The sequence below is a fragment of the Mandrillus leucophaeus genome, unplaced genomic scaffold (assembly GCF_000951045.1).
Source record: "Mandrillus leucophaeus isolate KB7577 unplaced genomic scaffold, Mleu.le_1.0 Scaffold1428, whole genome shotgun sequence".
NCBI lineage: Eukaryota > Metazoa > Chordata > Mammalia > Primates > Cercopithecidae > Mandrillus > Mandrillus leucophaeus.
In genome coordinates, this window is record NW_012101397.1 from 92731 (window position 1) to 113839 (window position 21109).

The window sequence follows — 21109 nt, forward strand, 5'->3', positions numbered from 1 at the left end:
CACACACACAGACTGCCCCTGCACACACACACAGACTGCCCCTGCACACACACACAGACTGCCCCTGCACACACACAGACTGCCCCTGCATACACACACACAGACTGCCCCTGCACACACACACAGACTGCCCCTGCTGCCTCTTCTTGCTTTTGGTGAAGCTGCCAGTGGGTTGAGAAGGAACTCTGTGGTCACCCCACCTGCCTGGCGGCAAGTCCCTTGCAAAGCCCTCAGCCCCCTCAGCCCTTTCTCTATGCCCTCCAGACGTGCTACACCTGGTTGAGTTCTACCTGGAGGAAGGGATCACTGATGAAGAAGCCATCTCCCTCATCGACCTGGAGGTGCCAAGACCCAAGCAGGACAACAGACAGCAAGAGATTGCAAACAGCAGTATCCATGCCCTTGGCCAGAGCCTGTGTATGCAGCTGTGTGAGGGGTCTGGGGCCAGGCGGGATGCAGGCGAGCCCAGTCCCAGGGGATGGCAGGCTATGCTGAGCCTGGCTGTGTGTCCCCAGAGAGATTGCAGAGGCCCACATGGGACAGAGACAGGGACCAGAGATGGGCAGAGAGCTGGCCAGGACCTGAAGACCCAGAAGTGGCAAGTGGCACCTTGGTGTTCCCATGTGGGTCTCCCACCCTCCCTTGCCCCCTAAAAGGCACTGGCTGTGCCTCTGTCTGTGCATAACTCCTACATAGCCAACATGGGACATGATGTTGGTGTTGGCCCCCAGCTCTTCCCCTCAGGTCACTTTTGCATGCAAGTGACAGAGTCCAAAACTGTCAGACAGGCCGAACAAGCGAAGGGTGTACAAGGAAGCCCTGAGCAGGAGAGGAAGCTCCCTAGCCCAGCGCTTAGTCTGGTCTGTCACAGGCTGGCTCTGCCTCTCTTGGCCGCACTGTCCTCTGGGGAGCTTCATTCTTTGGCAGCACCGCGGTGCCCCCATAGCACAGAGATGTCAGGAGCAGTGCCAGCCCCATATCCCCTCAGCCTCATACCCCCCAGAAACAGCCAGCTTTCCTCTCAGCCATGGCAGTGAAAGCCCCGGGGCACAGCTCAGCCTGCCCCTTTGGCCAGGAGGATGCACCAGGGCAGTTGTCCAGGCCAGGCCACACTTGCAGACTGGACATGGGAGGGGCTTCTGGCAGGGAACAGCACACGCATGGCCTGGGGCCTCGCGTCCTTGCACTGGCCGAGTCTGCAGGTCTGGGGGCTGTGAGCCTGCCTTTCCTGCGGCTCCCAGGTGCTGCCACCCCCAGGGGCCACACTAGGAGGAGGGAAGCTCAGAGAGCTGCTTGCTGAAGGAAACACGGACCCATCTGTGCTACCCAGGCTCCCTCAGGTGCCACAGATGATGCATGCTATGGTGCTGGCAGGTGGGTGCTGTGCCCACTCCAACTTGACACCAGCAGTCTTCATGTCCTGGGCCTCTCTGCAGGACCCCTGCTGGCCTCTGTCACCAGCTCCACCACTGTGGGTGAGGGGCGGTTTCCGGGGACCTCCACGTGAGTCTGACCCGCCCTGGGGTCAGTAGGGGCTCTCACCCCTGTCTGCTCCATCACAAGTGCCCACAGACCCCCAGCAGCCACGGAATGTTTCTCCAGGATCCCTGGGCCTATCCCCTCCGTGCCCATCCACAGCAGCTCACAGGGCCCTCATGTGCTTCCCACTGGCCCTGGGAGCCATGGTGTGTGTGGCCTGCAAGGGGAATGGGTGAGGGCAGCAGAGCCAGCAGAGTCCCTTCTCTCCACCTTCTTGGCCTAAGCCCCCTCTGTTCCTCCACCTGGAAAACTGTTCCGTTGGCCTGGCTGCTCTTGAGTCTTCACACAGGTGTAGGGTGGAGGCTAAGGTCTGTCTCCATCTCTGCTTCTGATTCCATCCTTGACTAGACCCCTCCAGGCTCCCAGATTCTGCGGCTAGTGGAGACCAAGGACTCCATGGGAGATGAGGACCCATTCACAGCTAAGCTGAGCTTTGAGGTGAGGGTGCCTCTCTGGGTGACCTGAAGGAGGGCATCCTCTATCCCTTCTCCTGTGCACATGGGGACCCTCAGCTAGCACAGTAGCGGAGGAGGATTGGCCAGAACTTCCAGATGTGGTGGCACGAGGGAGGGGCAGGACCCTTTCCTGTGGGGCATGGGAGCCATGGCTGCCCCCAAAGGACCATGGCCAAGGGCACAGGTCTGTGGACAGGGAGGCAGCTTCAGCTCTGGTGGGAGGAGCTTGTCACTGTCGGGGTCACCGGGTTTAGGAAGCAGGTCCTCTCTCGCCACTGCCAAAGATTCCAGGATCATAATCCACACAGATGTGTCACTGTGGCTGAGTGAGGACACTGTGCCTCCTTCCCGCCCACCCTGCAGCAAGGTGGCTCAGAATTCGTGCCAGTAGTGGTAAGCCGGCTAGTGCTGCGCTCCATGAGCCGCCGGGATGTCCTCATCAAGCGCTGGCCCCCGCCCCTGAGATGGCAATACTTCCGCTCACTACTACCTGATGCCTCCATTACCATGTGCCCCTCCTGCTTCCAGGTAGGTGGCCACCCCAGCAGCTCACGTGTGCTTCTCTTGGCCACTTTTCCCTTGCCCAAATGTCCCTCTGGAAGGTCTGGCCCCTTGGAGGAGGGGCACATCCATGGCTCCAAGTTGGGACAGAGGCTTGGCTGTCCTCTGCCCCTACTTGCATTCCATGTGCTTCACCAGACCCTGCGCTGTCCACACCCTCCCCAAATCAGGAGGACCAGCAAGTGTGATGTGCTTTTGACCTTCACTCAGAAAACAAGGAACCCCACAGCCCCCTCCCATCTTCCCTTCCAGCCCTCAAACAAAGGTGCTGCAGGTCTGTGTCCGGCCCTGACCACTGCCAAGCCCCCTCCCCTTGAGAGGCAGTGTGTCCCGGCCCCAGGCGTAGGGCTGATAAGCACTAGGGCTTCAGCCTGGGCTTATGGCTGTCTTCCCTCAGATGTTCCACTCTGAGGACTATGAGTTGCTGGTGCTTCAGCATGGCTGCTGCCCCTACTGCCGCAGGTGCAAGGACGATCCTGGCCCATGACCAGCATCCTGGGGATGGCCTGCACCCTCTGCCCGCCTTGAGGTCTGCTGGGCTGTGAAGGAGAATAAAGAGTTAAACTGTCAGAATGTGTTTCTTGCCCAGATGAAGTTTGTGTTTTCTTGGGGGGGGGCCTTGTGTAACCACAGAATTCCTATTTATGGCATTTCATGCCTTGTAAATAGCACCAGGAGATGAGGAAGAGAATGTACATATATTTTCTAAGGAAAAAAATCTGTTACTTTCAGAACGGCTCTGAGTTGTTCGTGGCAGCCTGCTGGAGTCCGCCGATCTGTCAGACCGTTAGCATGTACATTTTGCCAACAGATTGCCTCAATAATAACAAAAGGACTCCTTATTTTCATCACCGTCTACATTTTAGCAAATCTTCTTATTGTCTGCAACTTAATTTCCATATGCAAAAGTGTACCTGTTTCTAATTTGAAAGGAACATTACATTTGTGTGCTCTTAACATTTAATCAAAATGGCAATACGGAAAGGGGTAGGGGAACAGGGATTTTTTTTTTGTTTATTTATTTTGATTTAATGGGGATCCATCTTGACAAGAAAGAATACCTGGGTCCATAGAAGATGGCAGGAGTTTTTTTAAAAAGCCTTCTGTTTGGTAGCCCAGTCAAGGCTCCTGTCCAGGCCGTGGAGCTGCCCTCTTCCATCCACCTTCCCCAGCCCCACAGAGCAGCTCCAGCCCAGTGGAGACTCTTCCATTTGGAACAGCTCCTGAAGCAGGGGGCTTCCGTTTGAGATTCCATGCTGCCAGGGTCCCTTCCCTCAGGCATCACTGGTGTCCAGTCCAACAGCTTGAGGGTGTGGAAGGAACAGCACGCAGAAGCTGAGGAGAACTCACATGTATTGGGGACGTTTTTGGCACCAGCCACATTCCATGCTGTCTCAAGCCTCTCAGCAGCCCTGTGAAGGAAGGGTTATGATTTCCAGTGGGGCTGGGAAGGGGGTTGCCAGGGCCCGGGGGTGCCTCCAGCCCTGGGAGGGGCGGCCCACAATTTGTCCAGCCCCGAGGCCCTGCCCCTATCACCCCCACTCCACCTGCCAGAGGTGGCAATGCAGCACTTCATGAAAAGCCCAAGAGCAGCCGGACACAGGCAGGAGAAAGGGTATGGGCTGCCATGCCATGCTGAAACGCACCCTCCCCTTGTGCTGCAGTATTGATTCCTTACAACCCACCTGTGCAGGGGGCAGGGCAGGGCAAATGTGCCCATTGCAGGGACGCAGACACTGAGGCCCCAAGGAGAGTGGCTGCAGAGGCCCCCAGTGGGAAGTGTCGGAGATAGAGCCCCATCCCAGAGCCCCTGCCCCGCCCTAGACCGCCCCTCCTCCCTGCCTCCCTCCACATCTCTCTGGAGATGATGGAGGAAAAGAAAGGAAGGGAGCCAGACAGTTGTGCCAACAGAACTCCTCCATCGAGTGTCTAATTACTTACCATCATGCATGCGCTCTCCCACTAAACATTTATTAGTGTGTTAGGATTTCCATTAGCGCATGACTTGAACTGAAATCATTTGCATATGGCTGGGAAAAAGAGGCGAGGGAGAAAACAGCTCCAGATACCCAGCAGTCAATCACAGTGACAGATCAGATGGTCCCTGGCTGGAGGCAGGGGAGGGTTCCAGCCGAGACTCTAGCATGCATCCCCTCAGCCGAAGAACACAAAAATGAGTGTGCTCTGCCAGGTTCTGCTGCCCCGGGAAGCTCAGCTCCAGAGGCCTGAGTGGGACCCCTATTCAGTCAGATGCACTTTCCGTGCATCATCCAAGGCTGCCTATTACGCAGGTGATGACACTGAGCCTCAGTCATGTTATTTTTCATTCAGCAAATATGCATTAAGCCAAGGCATATTTGGTTGCACCTGAGTGCAACCTTTGTGCATAAGCCCTGTGTCTGGCTGCTTTTCTCTCTCAACCTGATCTGGGTCTGAACCAAGTCCAGTCTTTTCTCCAAGGCTGTTTCCCCATCTGCACAAAAGGGCCCCCTCCAGCTCTGACTCCGAGGTTCCAGCCTCAGTCTGCGTCTGTGAACAGCGCTGATGATCCTGTTGACCCCTCAAGTGCCTGTGACAAGAAAGGCACCACAGGGACCTGGCGATGCCCATTGAACTAAGAGGACACTGAGGCCAGACAGGAGCGGCTGCTGGAGGCTGCACAGTGGAGCAGTGATTCTGGCCTGTAGCCTGTAGTCCCAACTACTCGGGAGGCTGAGGTGGAAGGATCAATTGAGCCAAGGACAGGAATTCAAGGCTGCAGTAAGCTGTCATTGCACCACTGCACTCCAGCCTGGGCAACAGAGCAACATTCATCTCTAAACATTTAAAAATTGTTTTAAGAAGACAAATGAGATAATCATTGATGGTAATGACTGTGTAAAAACTGAACATGGGTGGGTGTGGTCACTCACACCTGTAATCTCAGCACTTTGGGAGGCCAAGGCAGGAGGATCACTTGAGCCAGGAGTTAGAGACCAGCTCAGACAATATAGGGAGACCCCATCTGGCTGGGACTGGTCCCAATCTCTCATCTCCAAGTGCTCAACATTGTGCCCATGTTCTTGGAATGAGGAAGTAAGGGAGAGGTGGACTGGGCAGCCTCAGGTGGACCTGACTGTAGATGCACCTCAGGCAGCTGGAGGTCCCCAGGCCTTGGTTTCCCCTCTTTTCCCAGCAAGGCTGTGAGGCCAGGAGACCCTGGTGGCTATCGCACAGGTGGGCAGAGGCCCCTCCTCCAAGGTTGCTCTGTCTCTTCTCTGGCTCGGAGTCTGTGTGCCCACAGCAGAGGCCACCACTGGGCAGGGTGCTTACCCTGGCCCTCCCTGATTCTCCCCCTACAGATCTAGAACACTGGCCTAGTATAGAACACTGGACCTCATCATGGCCCTCCCTGCTTGCCACCTGCAGCAGCTGCCCATGCCATTCAGCCAACACCCAGACCCCTAGGCCTGCCCTCTGTCCCCACCACGCCACCCTGGGGGGCCCAGCACCTCCACGCCCAGCTGGCCCTCCCTGTCTGCCCTGCTTGGGAGACTCTTTTGAGGCTCTTTTGACCCTCCTGGTCCACCTTTTGCTCCTCTGGGCTCCCACAGTACTGGGACTTGGAGAAAACTCTCATCTCTCACGCTTAGTTTCCCGTCAGTGCCCCCTGAGACTGGGAGCCCCTTGAAAGCAGGAACTGTTTGGGATCTGCCTCAGCATCCCTAGAGCCTGGTGCATATAAGGAGTTTGGCAAATGCTAGAGTAGAAAAAAGAAAGAGGAAGGAGGGAATGAGAGCTGGTCTTTCCCCCTCCCTTATTCCCCCTTGATGCTCTCAGTGCCGTTGAAGGCCTCACGTAGCCTTGGTGATGCAGCCAGGTGGGGCTGAGCCATGTAGGGAACCAGGAGAAAGAAAGCCAAGGAAGAGGAGGAGGTGGAGGAGGAGGAGGAGGAGGAGGACCTAGCGGCTCTTCTCACAGCAGCTCCTCTCTTGCAGAGGCTGAAGAGCGAGTTGTGCCTTGCAAGCTAAGCCCCTAATCCTCCGAGGCAGAGGCAAAGCTGGGCTCCTGAGGGCTGGGACTCGGGTGCCCCAAGATGGCTGCATCCAGACATCTTGGCTCAGGAAGCCCTACACACACCAGCTTGGCCAACACCCACACCATGGGTTTCTCTGGACTGCCCGACACAAAGTGTGGGTGCTGGCCAGCCCTGTGTTCAAATCCCAGCTCTGCAGAGGAACTTTGACCCTGCGTGCCCCAGATTCCTCAGTGGTCAGTGGGGAGTTAGATCCTCCTCACAGAGGGCAGGAGGAGTTGTTCATTCATTCAACAAATGTTTATTGAACACCTCCTGTTGGTTGTGAGCTCAGAAGCAACGATGAACAGGCCAGGCTGGTCCTGCATTCTAGAAAGAGATGGGAAGTCGGTCAATAAGAAGACAAATGAGGCCAGGTGTGGTGGCATGCCTGTAGACCCAGTTACTCGGAAGGCTGAGGAGGATCACTTGAGCCTAGGACAGGAATTCAAGGCTGCAATAAGCTATGATTGCACCACTGCACTCCAGCCTGGGCAACAGAGCAAGACTCATCTCTAAAAAACATTTAAAAATTGCTTTAAGAAGATGAATGAGATAGTTGCTGATGGTGATGACTGTTTAAAAACTGAACATGGCTGGGTGTGGTCACTCACACCTGTAATCTCAGCACTTTGGGAGGCTGAGATTACAGCCTCCCAAGTGGCTCCCAAGGCAGGAGGATCACTTGAGCCTGGGAATTAGAGACCAGCTTGGACAATATAGGGAGATCCCATCTCTACAAAAATGAAAATAAATTAGTCAGGCATGGTGGCACACACCAATGGTCCCAGCTACTCAGGGATTGAGATGGTGGATCGCTGGAGCCCAGGAGGTTGAGGCTGCAGTGAGCCATGATCGTGCCACTGCACTCCAACCTGAGTGACAGAGCGATACCCTGTCTCAAAAAACAATAGGCCAAGTGTGGTGGCTCATGCCTGTAACCCCAGCACTTTGGGAGGCCGAGGCAGATGGATCACTTGAGATCAGGAGTTAGAGACCAGCCTGCCTAACCTGGCAAAATCCCGTCTACTAAAAATATAAAAATTAGCCAGGTGAGGCACCACGTACCTGTAGTCCTGGCTACTTGGGAGGCTAAGGCAGGAGAATTGCTTGAATCCAGGAGGAGGAGGTTGCAGTGAACCAAGATCGCACCATTGCACTCCAGCTTGGGTGACAGAGCAAGACCCTGTCTCAAAACAACGACTAAACCTGGTGGGGGTGCCTGGTGTGTAGGATGGTCAGGGGTGGTCGCCCCAAGGACATGAGTGTGAGCAGAGACCTGAAGGAGACTTAGGAAGAGATTAATACTGTCATCAGGCCGGGCGTGGTGGCTCAAGCCTGTAGTCCCAGCACTTTGGGAGGCCGAGACGGGCGGATCACGAGGTCAGGAGATCGAGACCATCCTGGCTAACACAGTGAAACCCCGTCTCTACTAAAAAATACCAAAAAAAAACTAGCCGGGCGAGGTGGCGGGCGCCTGTAGTCCCAGCTACTCGGGAGGCTGAGACAGGAGAATGGCATAAACCCGGGAGGCAGAGCTTGCAGTGAGCTGAGATCCGGCCACTGCACTCCAGCCTGGGCGACAGAGCGAGACTCCGTCTCAAAAACAAAAAAATACTGTCATCAACAAACATATTGATCACTTACAAGCACTCCCAATAATCCTATTAGGTAGGCACTATTATCATTCCCATTTTACAGAGTGGAGAACCGAAGCACATTCTCGGGAGGGCAGAGGAGCTGGCTGCACCCAGGCTGTGTAGCCTTAGTCCAGATGTAAGGGTGGATGGAAAAGAGCCTTGCCCAATGAGGAAGAACAGTGAAACCAAGGCTGTAGGGTCTAAAGATTCACGAACCAGGCTCTCATGGGGAAAGCAGGTGAGGTTTACTGTATAGGTGGATGTGCACGCGCCACACACTGAGGTTTCCTTGTCCCAGCAAACTGAGGCCCAGAGTGGGGAAGGAAGCAGTACTACCGTGGTGACTCAAAGACCAGCTAGAATCCAGCCTCCTCTCCTAGAGGCTTCCGCTGCCCCGCCCCAGGCCTGTGTGACTCAGTCTAGGGCCTTTCCATTACCCTAGCTAAACCTTTCTTTAGTCATTTATACCATGGTGTGAATGGCTGGCTGGTCCTTCCTGAGAGCTGTCTTTGATGAGGGGAGGGAGGCATAGCCCGGTTTGGGAAGCTGATACCCATGGAGCCCAGTTGACTATGTAGGTTATAACGCAGGCTGCCACTGATTTGTAACGGGACCTGATCTACTCTGCAGAGCTAGTCCTCAGTCTTTTCATCTGCAAAATGGATGTAGCAGAGATGGTCAGAGTAGGCGACTTCGAATGACCCTTCCAGCTCACTATGAGTCTGTTGTCCTGAACAAAGAGCATTTTTTGTTTAAAAAATATTTCTTGGGCCGGACACGGTGATTCATGCCTATAATCCTGGCACTTTGGGAGGCCAAGGAGAGTGGATTGCTTGAGCCAGGAGTTCAAGACTAGTCTGGGCAACATAGCAAGACTCCACCCCTACAAAAAATACAAAAATTAGTGGTGTGCACTTGTGGTCCCAGCTACTCAGGAAGCTGAGGTGAGAGAATCGCTTGAGCCCAGGAGGCAGAGGCTGCAGTGAGCTATGATTGTGACACTGCACTCCAGCCTAGGTGACAGAGACCTTGTCTCAAAAAAATTTTTTCTTTGTCAAGCTTTACAGAATAAAGAGCACTGTCACCTCAGTGATGGCTGTTAGTTCCCCATTACCAGGGTTCCATGAGGTTGCAATTGTGAAACCCACAAAGAAGGAACCTGAGACAGAGAGGGGAAGTACTGAGATCATCTAGGGGGACTTCATTCATTCATTCCCCTACTCATTCATTCAACAAATATTCAGGAGCACCTTCGAGGTGCCAGGCCCTGGAGACACATCAATGAACAAAACAGACATGATCCCACCTCTTTCTACCACAGGCCAAGCACCATGCTGGGCTCTGGGAACCCTGTTGTGAGCAAGATAGACCTAGGCCCGCCCTTGTGGACTCACATTACAGGCAGGGAGACAAGCACGAAACACAAATAAAAAGCTTCCGTGCTGCCAGAAGCACTAGGCAACAAGCAAGGTGCTGAGGTACTGCTAAGCTGTGTTGGGTGGGGGCTCAGCCCAGCCAGGGAGGGGCTGGGTGTGGGTCAGCCTTGACCCAAGGCATCCAGGACACCCTCCTTCTGGCCATAAGGGTCCACGTCAGAATCAAACCCCCCACCTTAACCTCATTAGCGTTGGGCATAATCACCAGGCCAAGCGCCTTAAACTACGAGAGGCCCCATCCCACCCGCCCTGCCTTAGTCCTGCCACGTATGCCAAACCCTGTTACACCCAACACCACCCAGGCCAGGCAGGGGGCTGGAGCCCAAGTGGGCTACAGGGAAGGGGGCACTCTTCTGAGCAGACAGATCTGGGAATCCTGGGTGGGAGAGACTGGGTATGACAGAGATTAAGGGATGTTTCCCTGGCCTCAGGGCTCTGCATTCCCTGGGGTCCTTCTGCCTGAATGTCCTTCCCCTGAAGCTTCCTCCTGTTGTTCCATTCTCGGCTTAAGCTCCAGCTTCTCAGAGAAGCCTCCTGTGTTGGGAGTGGCTGCGAATGAACTGTCCCTACTGTTTTTCGCTCCCCTATTCGTTTGTGGTCCCTGTGCCCCCTCACCCCACAGAAACATTGGCTTCTTGTGGGCAGGAGCTTGCTCTTTCATGTCCTCTGTGTGTCCCCCAGGACAAAGCACCTTGTCTGGGCCACAGTAGGTGCTCAATACACATGTTGGCTGGATGGTGGTCCCTGAGCGGCCACACTTCGGGCACTGTCAGCACCTGCACAGGCCACCCTGGACACCCCGCTTCATTCTTAGGAGGTGTCATCGTGTTCCTTGGACAGCGGGGAGAGGGGGACCTGCCAGTGTTGGCCTCCATTTGCCCCCAGCCATCTGCCCCCAAGGCTCTTGACTACTTTCTTTCTCACAGTACATCCTGCTGTTCTGGAATCGGCCCTCATGGGGCCACCTGGCACATGGCATTTGAGGCCCTCGTGGCTGACCAGACCTCCCCCAACAGTGCCCTGTCTGCTGCCTCCAGGGCTGGCCTCCCTTTCAGACTGGAGTCCCCTGAGGGGCTCTGTCCCTCCCCTGCTCTGGTAACCCCCTCCATCCTCCCTCCCTCCACTTCATCTTTGGGGCATCCGAGTCACCTTTCTACCCCAGTGATCTGCCCAAGCCACTGCCCACTTCCCTCTGGATAAAGCCAGGCTCCCTGGGGTTCAAGACCCATCACAACTGCCCCCAGCTCAGGTCTTCCCCACCCAGCCACCTGGCAAACTGCTCCTTCTCTCAAAAGCCCAAACGTGGCCTCCTGGACTGCATCCCCCAGGCAGTCAGGCCCCATCTCCACCTCACAGACACCTTGGGCGGAATCTGCTTCTTCCCATATCTGAGTCCTCCTCAGCCCCTGAGCTCCTCTGGGCAGGGCTATTTCTTTCCATCTTTGTATTCCCAGGGGCCCGCAAATAAATGTTTAATGAACGAACAAGAGAGTGAATTCCAATTCCATGCAACAATGATTGGGCTCCTGGGCCCCAGGCCATGTGTCTGGCACTGGAAATAGAAGCTGCAGGATGCAGCCCCTGCCCTCATGGAGCTCCTCCTGTCAGAGGAGTGTGGGGACTGGACGAGCCCAGAAGTAACTTGCAGGGGAACGAACAGGTAAGGGGCTGTGTGACGAGATGAGAGACTGGGAGAATAAACTAGAAAGTCTCTAGCTGTCCAGAAGCTCACTGTCCAGTCCAGACGAAGATCTGAAGTCAGCTCGTACTAAGCCAAGGGAAATGGCACAGACACCCACGGTCCCTATTTCAGACCAAGGCCACCAGACTGAGCTGGGACCTTGGGACAGACAAGCCATGTAGAAGTTAGGAGCCTTCTCCCTTTCCCAGGGTCCTGAGTACCTCTCCTCCCTGACCTCAGGCTTCCTCCTGGTGTCACCTTGGCCCCTCTTGGAAGCCAATTAGGCCCTCAGTTTCTGCAGCGGGATTAATATGATTATGAACACCCCCAATCTCCCAGATGCTGATTCAGCCAGGAGCTTAGGAGGGGGAGGTCACTTTATAAGGGTCTAGGGGGGTGAGAGCCCAGAGTCATCCAGCCGGAGCCCTGAGTGGCTGAGCTCAGGCCTTCGCAGCATTCTTGGGTGGGAACAGACGCGGGGCAGCCACAAGGGCCACAGCCATGAATGGCACGGAAGGCCCTAACTTCTATGTGCCCTTCTCCAACGCGACGGGCGTGGTGCGCAGCCCCTTCGAGTACCCGCAGTACTACCTGGCCGAGCCATGGCAGTTCTCCATGCTGGCCGCCTACATGTTCCTGCTGATCGTGCTGGGCTTCCCCATCAACTTCCTCACGCTCTACGTCACCGTCCAGCACAAGAAGCTACGCACGCCTCTCAACTACATCCTGCTCAACCTAGCCGTGGCCGACCTCTTCATGGTCTTCGGTGGCTTCACCAGCACCCTCTACACCTCTCTGCATGGATACTTCGTCTTCGGGCCCACAGGATGCAATGCGGAGGGCTTCTTTGCCACCCTGGGCGGTATGAGCCGGGTGTGGGTGGGGCGTGCAGGAGCCCGGGAGCATGGAGGAGTCTGGGACAGTCCCGGGCTTGGCGGTAGTGGCTGAAAGGCCTTCTCCCTTCTCCTCTCCTGTCAGCGTTACCCAAGGCCCTCATATATTCAGTCAACAAACACCATACATGGTGATAGCCGGGCTGCTGTTTGTGCAGGGCTGGCACTGAACGCTACCTTGATCTTACCTGGAGCAACATGCGCTTATCTAATTTCACAGCAAGAAAACTGAGCTGAGGCTCAAAGAAGTCAAGTGCCCTGCTGGGGGTCACAATGGGATGGGGGCAGAGTTGAGTTTGAAGCCCGCATCCATCTTGGGCCGTGTTCGCAACACCAAGCCTCTGTTTCCCTTGGAAAACAGGTCAGACCCAGGCTGGGCACTGAGGAGAGAGCTGGGCAAGCCAGACCCCTCCTCTCTGGGGGCCCAAGCCCAGGGTAGGAAGTGGATTCTCCATTCTCCAGTCATTGAGTCTTCCCTGTGCTGGGTAATGGGCTTGGTCCCCTTTGGCATCCTCTGCCTCCCCTACCAGCCCCCCGTCCCTGGGTGCCCCTCTAGCCTCCGTGCCGCGCTCCAAGGCTCCTGGTGTTGAGAACTGCATGCAGCCCTTCTGAAGCAGCTGCTTTTTGCTTTAGAATAATGTCTTGCATTTAACAGGAAAACAGATGGGGGTGCTGCAGGGATAACAGATCCCACTTAACAGAGGGGAAAACTGAGGCAGGGAGAAGGGAATAGACTTATTTAGGGATGTGGCCAGGCAGCAACAACAGCCTAGGTCTCCTGGCTGTGATCCAGGAATATCTCCGCTGAGATGGAGGAGATGTTAGTGGCAGCCATTGCAAAGCTGGGTGACGAGGAGAGCTTACCACCAGTCACAAGCGTCACCCTGCCAGCCTTGCCCTCTCTCCCCCATGTCCAGGTTGCCTCCTCGGTCCCATTCTCAGGGAATCTCTGGCATTGTTGGGTATTTGTTACATTCAATAATCACAGATCACCCAGTTCTGGCCAGAAGGTGGTGTGCCACATACGGATGGTTGTTCTCTGCAGGGTCAGTCCCAGTTTACAATTATTGTCCCTTTCACTGTTAGAAATGTCCCAGTTTGGCTGATTAACTATATGGCCACTCTCCCTGTGGAACTTCATGGGGTGGTGAGCAGGGCAGATGTCTCAATTTCATCATTTCCTTCTTCTTCCTCTGGGCAAAGCATTGCCCATTGCTTCATGGCTCCTAGGAGAGGGCCACACTTGCCCATGTTGTTTCATCTCCCGAGAAGAGAGAGGGAGGAAGGACTGCCAATTCTGGGTTTCCGCCACCTCTGCATTCCTGCCCAACAAAAACTCTGCCCCACATTAGGATGCATTCTTCTGTTAAAAACAAACAAAAAAACCCACAACTCCCTACCGGGTTCTCAGTCCAATCGTGACCCCCTGATCTGATTCGTGTCCCTCATGGACCCAGCGCACTAAGCAAATAACTTCCCCCATTCCCTGGAGCTTCTTTGCCCAGCTCTCCTCAGCATGTGGTCCCTCCGCCCCTTCCCGCTCCTCCCAGTGCCAAGCTCTCTCCTTTCCCAAGGCCTCCTCAAGTCCCTCTCCCACTCCTGGTTGCCTTCCTAGCTACCCTCTCCCTATCTAGGGGGAGTGCACCCTCCTTAGACAGGCAGTGGGGTCTGCTGACAGCCTGCTGACTGCCTTGCAGGTGAAATCGCCCTGTGGTCCTTGGTGGTCCTGGCCATCGAACGGTACGTGGTGGTGTGTAAGCCCATGAGCAACTTCCGCTTCGGGGAGAACCATGCCATCATGGGCGTTGCCTTCACCTGGGTCATGGCGCTGGCCTGCGCCGCACCCCCCCTCTTCGGCTGGTCCAGGTAACGGCATTGAGCAGAAGGGAAGAGGCTCCAGGGGCTCTTTGTAGGGTCCTCCAGTCAGGACTCAAACCCAGTAGTGTCTGGTTCCAGGCACTGGCCTTGTATGTCTCCTGGCCCAAATGCCCACCCAGGGTAGGGGTGTAGGGCAGAAGAAATAGACTCTAATGTTGCTAAAAGCACTGGTCCCATCTCCTGAGCTCTATGTAAAAGAGAATCCAAGACATCCCAACCCTTCACCTTGGCTGTGCCCCTAATCCTCAACTAAGCCAGGCGCAAATTCCAATCCTCTTTGGTCTAGTACCCTGGGGGCAGCCCCCTCTAACCTTGGGCCTCAGCAGCAGGGGAGGCCACACCTTCCTAGTGCCGGTGGCCATATTGTGGCCCCTGGGAACTGGGTCCCATTCAGCCTCTAGGCGATTGTCTCCAAATGGGGCTGAGATGAGACACAGTGGGGACAGTGGTTTGGACAATAGGACCGGTGACTCTGGTCCCCTGAGGCCTCATGTCCCTCTGTCTCCAGAAAATTCCCTCTCTCACTTACTTTTCCTCCTCAGTCTTGCTAGGGTCCATTTCTTACCCCTTGCTGAATTTGAGTCCACCCCCTGGACGTTTTCCCCATCTTCTCCAATCTGGTTCCATCCTCCGGAAGCACAGCCTCTGGACGCTCTGGGTTTCCTGAGGCCAGTCAACTGTCACCAATATCAGGAACCACTGTCACATCCTAACAACGTGCCCTGGAAACCTCTTGTTTCCAGAAGCTGCACAAAGATCCCTTAGATACCCTGTGTGTCCATCTTTGACCTGAAAATACTCTCGCCCTGGGGCTAGGAAGACCTCAGTTTATACAAACTGCCTCAAATACAGAGCCTCCCCTCCTCCTCACCAACCTCTGCCTGGCATAACCCTAGGCTCAGAGGGCAGTGGATGCTGGGACTGGGCATGCCGGGAGAGGCTGGGTGGTATCATCTGGTACCGCAGCCACCAGTGAAGCGACACTGATTCCACAAGGTGCGTCTGCATCCCCATCTGATCCATATTCCATCCTGTCACCCAGCCATGCAGACGCTTATGATCCCCTTTTCCAGGAAGGGAATGTGAAGCCCCAGAAAGGGCCAGCGCTCGGCAGGCGCCTTGGCCAAGTCCCTCACAGGCGGGTTCTCCCTACCTGCCCGTCCTCAGATACATCCCCGAGGGCTTGCAGTGCTCGTGCGGAATCGACTACTACACGCTCAAGCCAGAGGTCAACAACGAGTCCTTTGTTATCTACATGTTCGTGGTCCACTTCACCATCCCCATGATTGTCATCTTCTTCTGCTACGGGCAGCTCGTCTTCACCGTCAAGGAGGTACGGGCCGGGGAGTGGGCAGCCTCACGGCTCTGACAGTCCAGCCCCCAGCATGTATCTGCGGCTCCTGCTCCCCGGAGGAGCCATGGTCTGGACCCGGGCCCCTTGTCTTGCAGGCCGCTGCCCAGCAGCAGGAGTCAGCCACCACACAGAAGGCAGAGAAGGAGGTCACTCGCATGGTCATCATCATGGTCATCGCTTTCCTGATCTGCTGGGTGCCCTATGCCAGCGTGGCATTCTACATCTTCACCCACCAGGGCTCCAACTTCGGTCCCATCTTCATGACCATCCCAGCGTTCTTTGCCAAGAGTGCCGCCATCTACAATCCTGTCATCTATATCATGATGAACAAGCAGGTGCCTACTGCGGGTGGGAGGGCCCCAGTGTCCCAGACCACAGGCACTGCCTGGCAAGGACAAACTGCGTCCCAGGGCAGGGGAGGGGGCTCCATCAAGGCTACTGGCAGCAGTCTTGGGTCAGCAGTCTCAATGGGGAGTGTGTGAGAAATGCAGATTCCTGGCCCCACCCAGATCTGCTGAATCTCAGGGAGAGCCTAGGAACCTACATTTCCAACAAGCTCTCCACAGGTGGCTCAGATGCTCACTGAGGTGGGAGAAGCTCTAGTCCAGATAGTTCTGGAAGCCCAATGTCAAAGTCAGAAGGTCCCAAGAGGGGAATGGATGGGCCAGTCTCCATAAAGCCGAATAAGGAGCTAAAAAGTCTTATTCTGAGGGGTAAAGGGGTAAAGGGTTCCTCTCCAAGGAACTCAGAAGTTAGGGTAAACAGTCTCTGAAGTCAGCTCTGCTATTTTCTAACTGTGTGACCCCAGGCAAGTCAATTCCCCTCTCTGTGCTTTGGTTTCCTCATCCATAGAAAGGGCAAAACACCCAACTCTCAGATTACAGGAGATAATTTACAGAACACCCTTGGCACACAGAGGGCACCATGAAATGTCATGGGCGACACAGCCCCCTCGTGCTGGGTCCCTGGCATCTCTAGGGGTGAGGAGCGTCTGCTTAGCAAGTTTCCTCCAGGAAGCCAGATTTGAGTGGACGGGGCGCTGGAACTGTGAGGGGCAGAAGCAGGGAAAGGGTTGGGGCAAACCTCACTAACGTGCCAGTTCCAAGCACACTGTGGGCAGCCCTGGCCCTGACTCAAGCCTCTTGCCTTCCAGTTCCGGAACTGCATGCTCACCACCATCTGCTGCGGCAAGAACCCGCTGGGTGACGATGAGGCCTCTGCCACCGTGTCCAAGACGGAGACTAGCCAGGTGGCCCCGGCCTAAGACCTGCCTAGGACGCTGTGGCCGACCGTAGGCGTCTCCCATCCCCCACACCCTCCCCCAGCCACAGCCATCCCACCAGGAGCAGCGCCTGTGCAGAATGAACGAAGTCACATAGGCTCCTTCATTTTTTTTTTTTTTTAAGAAATAATTAATGAGAGAAAAATGAGGCTCCTCACTCACCCGGGACAGCCTGAGAAGGGACGTCCACCAACACCTACTGATCTGGAGTCCCAGGTTCCCCAAGGCCAGCGGGATCTGTGCCCCTCCTCCTCCCAACTCATCTTTCAGGAACACGAGGATTCTTGCTTTCTGGAAAAGTGTCCCAGCTTAGGGATAAGTGTCTAGCACAGAATGGGGCACACAGTAGGTGCTTAATAAATGCTGGATGGATGCAGGAAGGGAGGAATGAAAGCGAAGGGAGAACATATCTATCCTCTCAGACCCGCTTAGCAGCAGCAACTCATACTTGGCTAATGATAAGGAGCAGTTGTTTTTCCCTCCCTGGGCCTCACTTTCTTCCCCTATAAAAAGGAAATCCCAGATTCCTGGTCCTGCCGACACGCAGCTACTGAGAGGACCAAAAGAGGTGTGTGTGTGTGTGTGTGTGTGTGTCTATGTGTGTGTTTCAGCACCTTGTAAATGGTAAGAGCTGTACAGATTCTAGTTCATGTTGTGAATAACATCAATTAATGTAACTAGTTAATTATTATGATTATCACCTCCTGATTGTGAACATTCTGAGACTGGGCATTCGGATGATGGGGTTTCACCCAGCCTCGGGGCAGGTTTTTAAAAATTAGCTAGGCGTCAAGGCCAGACCAGGGCTAGGGCTGGGCTGCAGACAAGGACAGTCACAGGAATGCAGAATGCAGTCATCACACCTGAAAAAAAAACATTGGGGGAGTGGGGCGATGAAGGCCAAGTTCTCAGTGAGGGTGAGATTGGGCCTGGGGTATCACCCCTACTGTGAGGCCCCAGACCCCGTGCCTCCCCTTCCCAGTGTGGCTTATGGAGAGACACGCCTTTCTCTCAGCCTCTGGAAGTTACCTGCTCTTTTGCCCTAGCACCTGGGCCCCAGCATCTAGAGCATGGAGCCTCTAGAAGATATGCTCACCAGCCCACATTTAATGAACAGCTGAGTCCCTGATGTCATCCTTATCTCAAAGAGCTTAGAAACAAAGAGTGGGAAATTCCACTGGGCCCACCTTCCCTGGGGATGTTCATGGGCCCCCGTTTCCAGTTTCCCTTGCCAGACAAGCCCATCTTCAGCAGCTGCTAGTCGATTCTCCATTCTGGACAGTCTGCTCCAGAAAGCTGGCCACATCTCTGAGGTGTCAGAATTGAGCTGCCTCAGTAACTGCTCCCGCCTCTCCATATAGGCAAAGCCAGAAGCTCTAGCTTTACCCAGCTCTGCCTGGAGACTAAGGCAAATTGGGCCATTGAAAGCTCAGCTCCTATGTTGGTATTAATGGTGGTACGTTTTGTTGCTTTCAAACTCTTTATCCACAGGATAGATTGAAACTGCCAGCTTCCACCTGATCCCTGACCCTGGGATGGCTGGATTGAGCAATGGGCAGAGCCAAGCAGCACAGAGTCCCCTGGGGCTAGAGGTGGAGGAAGCAGCCCTGGGAATGGGAAAAACCCCAACTTTGGGGTCATAGAGTCACAGGTGACCCATAAAACTGCAAACAAGTTTTGTCACCTCTCTGAGCTTCCTTATCTGCAAAAGAGAATCTTAAAACTGACCTTGGCTGGGCACAGTGGCTCACACCTGTAATCCCAGCACCTTGGGAGGCCAAGGCGGGCAGATTAGGAGGTCAGGGGTTTGAGACCAGCCTGACCAATATGGTGAAGCCCCATCTCTACTAAAAATACAAAAATTGCTGGGCATGGTGGCAGGCGCCTGTAATCCCAGCTACTCAGGGGGCTGAGGCAGGAGAATCGCTTGAACCCGGGAGGGAGAGGTTGCAGTGAACCGAGATCACGCCACTGCACTCCAGCCTGGGCAACAGAGGGAGAGTCCATCTCCAAACAAAACAAAACAAAACGAAACAAACAACAACAACAAAAAACAAACACCTGATCCTAAGGGGATTAGATGAGATTGTGGACTTTAAGTGGCCAGCCCACTGCCTAGCATGCAGCAGATGAGAGACTTTGGCGATACTGGGCCTCAGTTCAGAGCTGGCCTTACTAGAGACCCTGTCCCAAAGGGGAACAGGATGGAGCTGTAGCTCCCGAGAGTCACCCCCTCCTCCAAGGTGAGGAAGGAGGGCAGGAGCATGAGATAGCAGATCCTCGGTGCCTTGGTGGGGCTGGGGCACATTGCGCTGGGATCTCTATCATTGGCCCTCTTTACTCTGACTCACTAGGTAATATCAGTCAGGATACTTTTGGTTGCAAGTGATAGGAAATCCAGCTCATTTAGGCTGAAGCAAAAGGCACACATTGCTGGCTCCACATGACCAAAAAGCCCGGGGCTTCAGGTACAGCATATCACCATGCCTGAGATGGTGATTAATTCTGTGATTGGCCAGGCCTAGGTCACCTGATCATACGTGGCTCATTTATGCCTGAGGTTGCAATTTTTTGGATTTTTGCAATCAGACCTTGGCAATGACCTTGAACAGTAAGATATAAATAACTCACACATGCTTAGCGTTCCAGTAATGGAACACTAGGCATACACAGGTCTAACTGCATCACCATGACTGGAATGGGGATTCATCCTCTGATTGGCCAGACCTAGGTCACATGCTCACCCTGCAGCCCAAGCAGGCTGAATGGGGAGAGGTAGGTTTCACAAAGGAAAGCCCAGATGCTGTTACCTGAAGTAGGAGAGCAGGAGGCAGGGTGAGCAGAGCCTGCATCAACCCAGAGGGAATGGACTCTAAGTTGGTATTTTCTGGGCACATGACTGGACCAGGCCTCCCTGTCTCCTCATCTCAAGGACATGAGGGAGAAGATTCCTATGGGTGGTCCCAAAGGTTTTGGCACCCTTTGTTTTGGATGCTGTGTTGGGCCAGGGTGGCAGTGGGTGGGACAGTGGCATCTTAGCTGTCCTGACTTGCAGGGAGCCCATCCCAGTTCCCCACCCCAACCCCCAACCCAGTCCACTTTTTCTGAGAAATGGTACATTTGCCCCAGCCTCATGTCCAGAGGAAAATTTTACTGTAACACCAGAACATTCTCTGGTTTGTCCTGATAGACAGGAAAGCCTCCACCTCCTTAATTTACAAATGACTTGACAGTTGCTTAGTGGCACTTGCGTACATAAAGAGAAGGAGCTGCTGCCCTAAGCTGCAGTAAGTTTGTCCACACTTCATCTCCAGGCAGCCAGCAGGAGGTACAACCTAAGAGGTACAGCTTCTTAGGTACAATGAGACTATCTCTATCATTGTAATGATACCTAAGAGGTACAGCCTCTTAGGTACAATGGCAGCTCCATTCAATCAAACCTGAGCAAGCTGACCCCATGCCAGAATGCACTGGGGACTCAGATGGCCACAGAGCTCTCTCACGCCAAGGGAGACATGCCCCCCTGAAAGCCTGAGGTGCCCCCTAAGGAGACAGTGGGTGCCCCTCTCAACTATGTAGCTTCAGGGCAAGTCCTCTTTTCTTTTCTTTCTTTTCTTTCTTTTCTTTCTTTCTTTCTTTCTTTATTTCTTTCTCTTTCTTCCTTTCTTTCTCTTTCTTCCTTCCTTCCTTTCTTTCTTTTTCTTTCCTTCTTCTTTCCTTCCTTCCTTCTTCCTTCCTCCTTCCTCTTTCTTTTTTCTTTCTTTCTCTTTCTTTCTCTCTTTCTCTTTCTTTCTTTCTTTCTTTTTTTTTTCTTTTTTGAGATGGGGTCTCGCTTTGTCACCCAGACTAGAGTACAGTGGTGCCATCATAGCTCACTGTAGCCTTGACCTCCCAGTCTCAAGCAATCCTCCTGTCTCAGCCTCTCAAGTAACTGGGACCACAGGCACACAACACCACACCCGACTTATTTTTTATTTTTTGTAGAGATGGAGTCTCCCTATGTTGCCCTGGCTGGCCTTGAACTTCCGACCTCAAAGGATCTTCCTGCCTTGGCCTCTCAAAGTGCTGTGACTACAGGCATGAGCCACTGTACTTGGTTTGGGCAAGTCCCTGAATTGCTCCAAGACTCAGGCCCCTCAGCTATACAGGAGAGAATTATCCCACTCGGTAGAATTGTCTACAGGGTCTAATGAGACTATTTGTATAAAGGGTGCTGTGCACAGTAGACATTCAATAAATGTGAATTCCCTTCCCAGAGACATGAACTAAGTTCAAAGGAGGCAGCCCCTTGTGTGGTAGGAAATGGACATGTAAGGAGATTAACACAGAGAGGGGG

At 54.2% G+C, this 21109-nt stretch overlaps 2 protein-coding genes across 10 annotated transcripts in view; both read left to right on the forward strand.

Moving 5' to 3' along the window:
* LOC105535197 (intraflagellar transport protein 122 homolog) overlaps positions 1–3132 on the forward strand; it is an 81923-nt gene extending 78791 nt beyond the window's left edge. For 6 of the 9 annotated variants that reach the window (XM_011974195.1, XM_011974190.1, XM_011974197.1 and 3 more), the window contains 4 exons: positions 265–390; positions 1898–1977; positions 2358–2522; positions 2953–3128. In XM_011974195.1, coding sequence (XP_011829585.1) covers positions 265–390; positions 1898–1977; positions 2358–2522; positions 2953–3042 — 461 coding nt within the window. In that variant the 3' untranslated portion in view covers positions 3043–3128. Of the gene's footprint in view, positions 1–264; positions 391–1897; positions 1978–2357; positions 2523–2952 lie in introns of all 9 variants that reach the window. The other 3 variants (XM_011974191.1, XM_011974193.1, XM_011974199.1) reach the window with 1 other exon arrangement.
* Positions 3133–11770: 8638 nt separating this feature from the next.
* On the forward strand, positions 11771–18220 carry RHO (rhodopsin). The gene is made up of 5 exons (XM_011974200.1): positions 11771–12228; positions 13957–14125; positions 15305–15470; positions 15587–15826; positions 16645–18220. Exons 1-5 carry the CDS (start codon positions 11868–11870, stop codon positions 16753–16755), a joined length of 1047 nt encoding a protein of 348 aa, XP_011829590.1. The 5' UTR covers positions 11771–11867; the 3' UTR covers positions 16756–18220.
* The last annotated feature ends 2889 nt before the right edge of the window (positions 18221–21109 follow it).

Coding starts and splice junctions, on each gene's coding strand:
- RHO (XM_011974200.1), top strand. CDS start 11,868: ATGAATGGCACGGAAGGCCCTAACTTCTATGTGCCCTTCTCCAACGCG. Junction 14,126..15,304: donor CCCCTCTTCGGCTGGTCCAG/GTAACGGCATTG, acceptor GCCCGTCCTCAG/ATACATCCCCGAGGGCTTGC. Junction 15,471..15,586: donor TCGTCTTCACCGTCAAGGAG/GTACGGGCCGGG, acceptor CTTGTCTTGCAG/GCCGCTGCCCAGCAGCAGGA.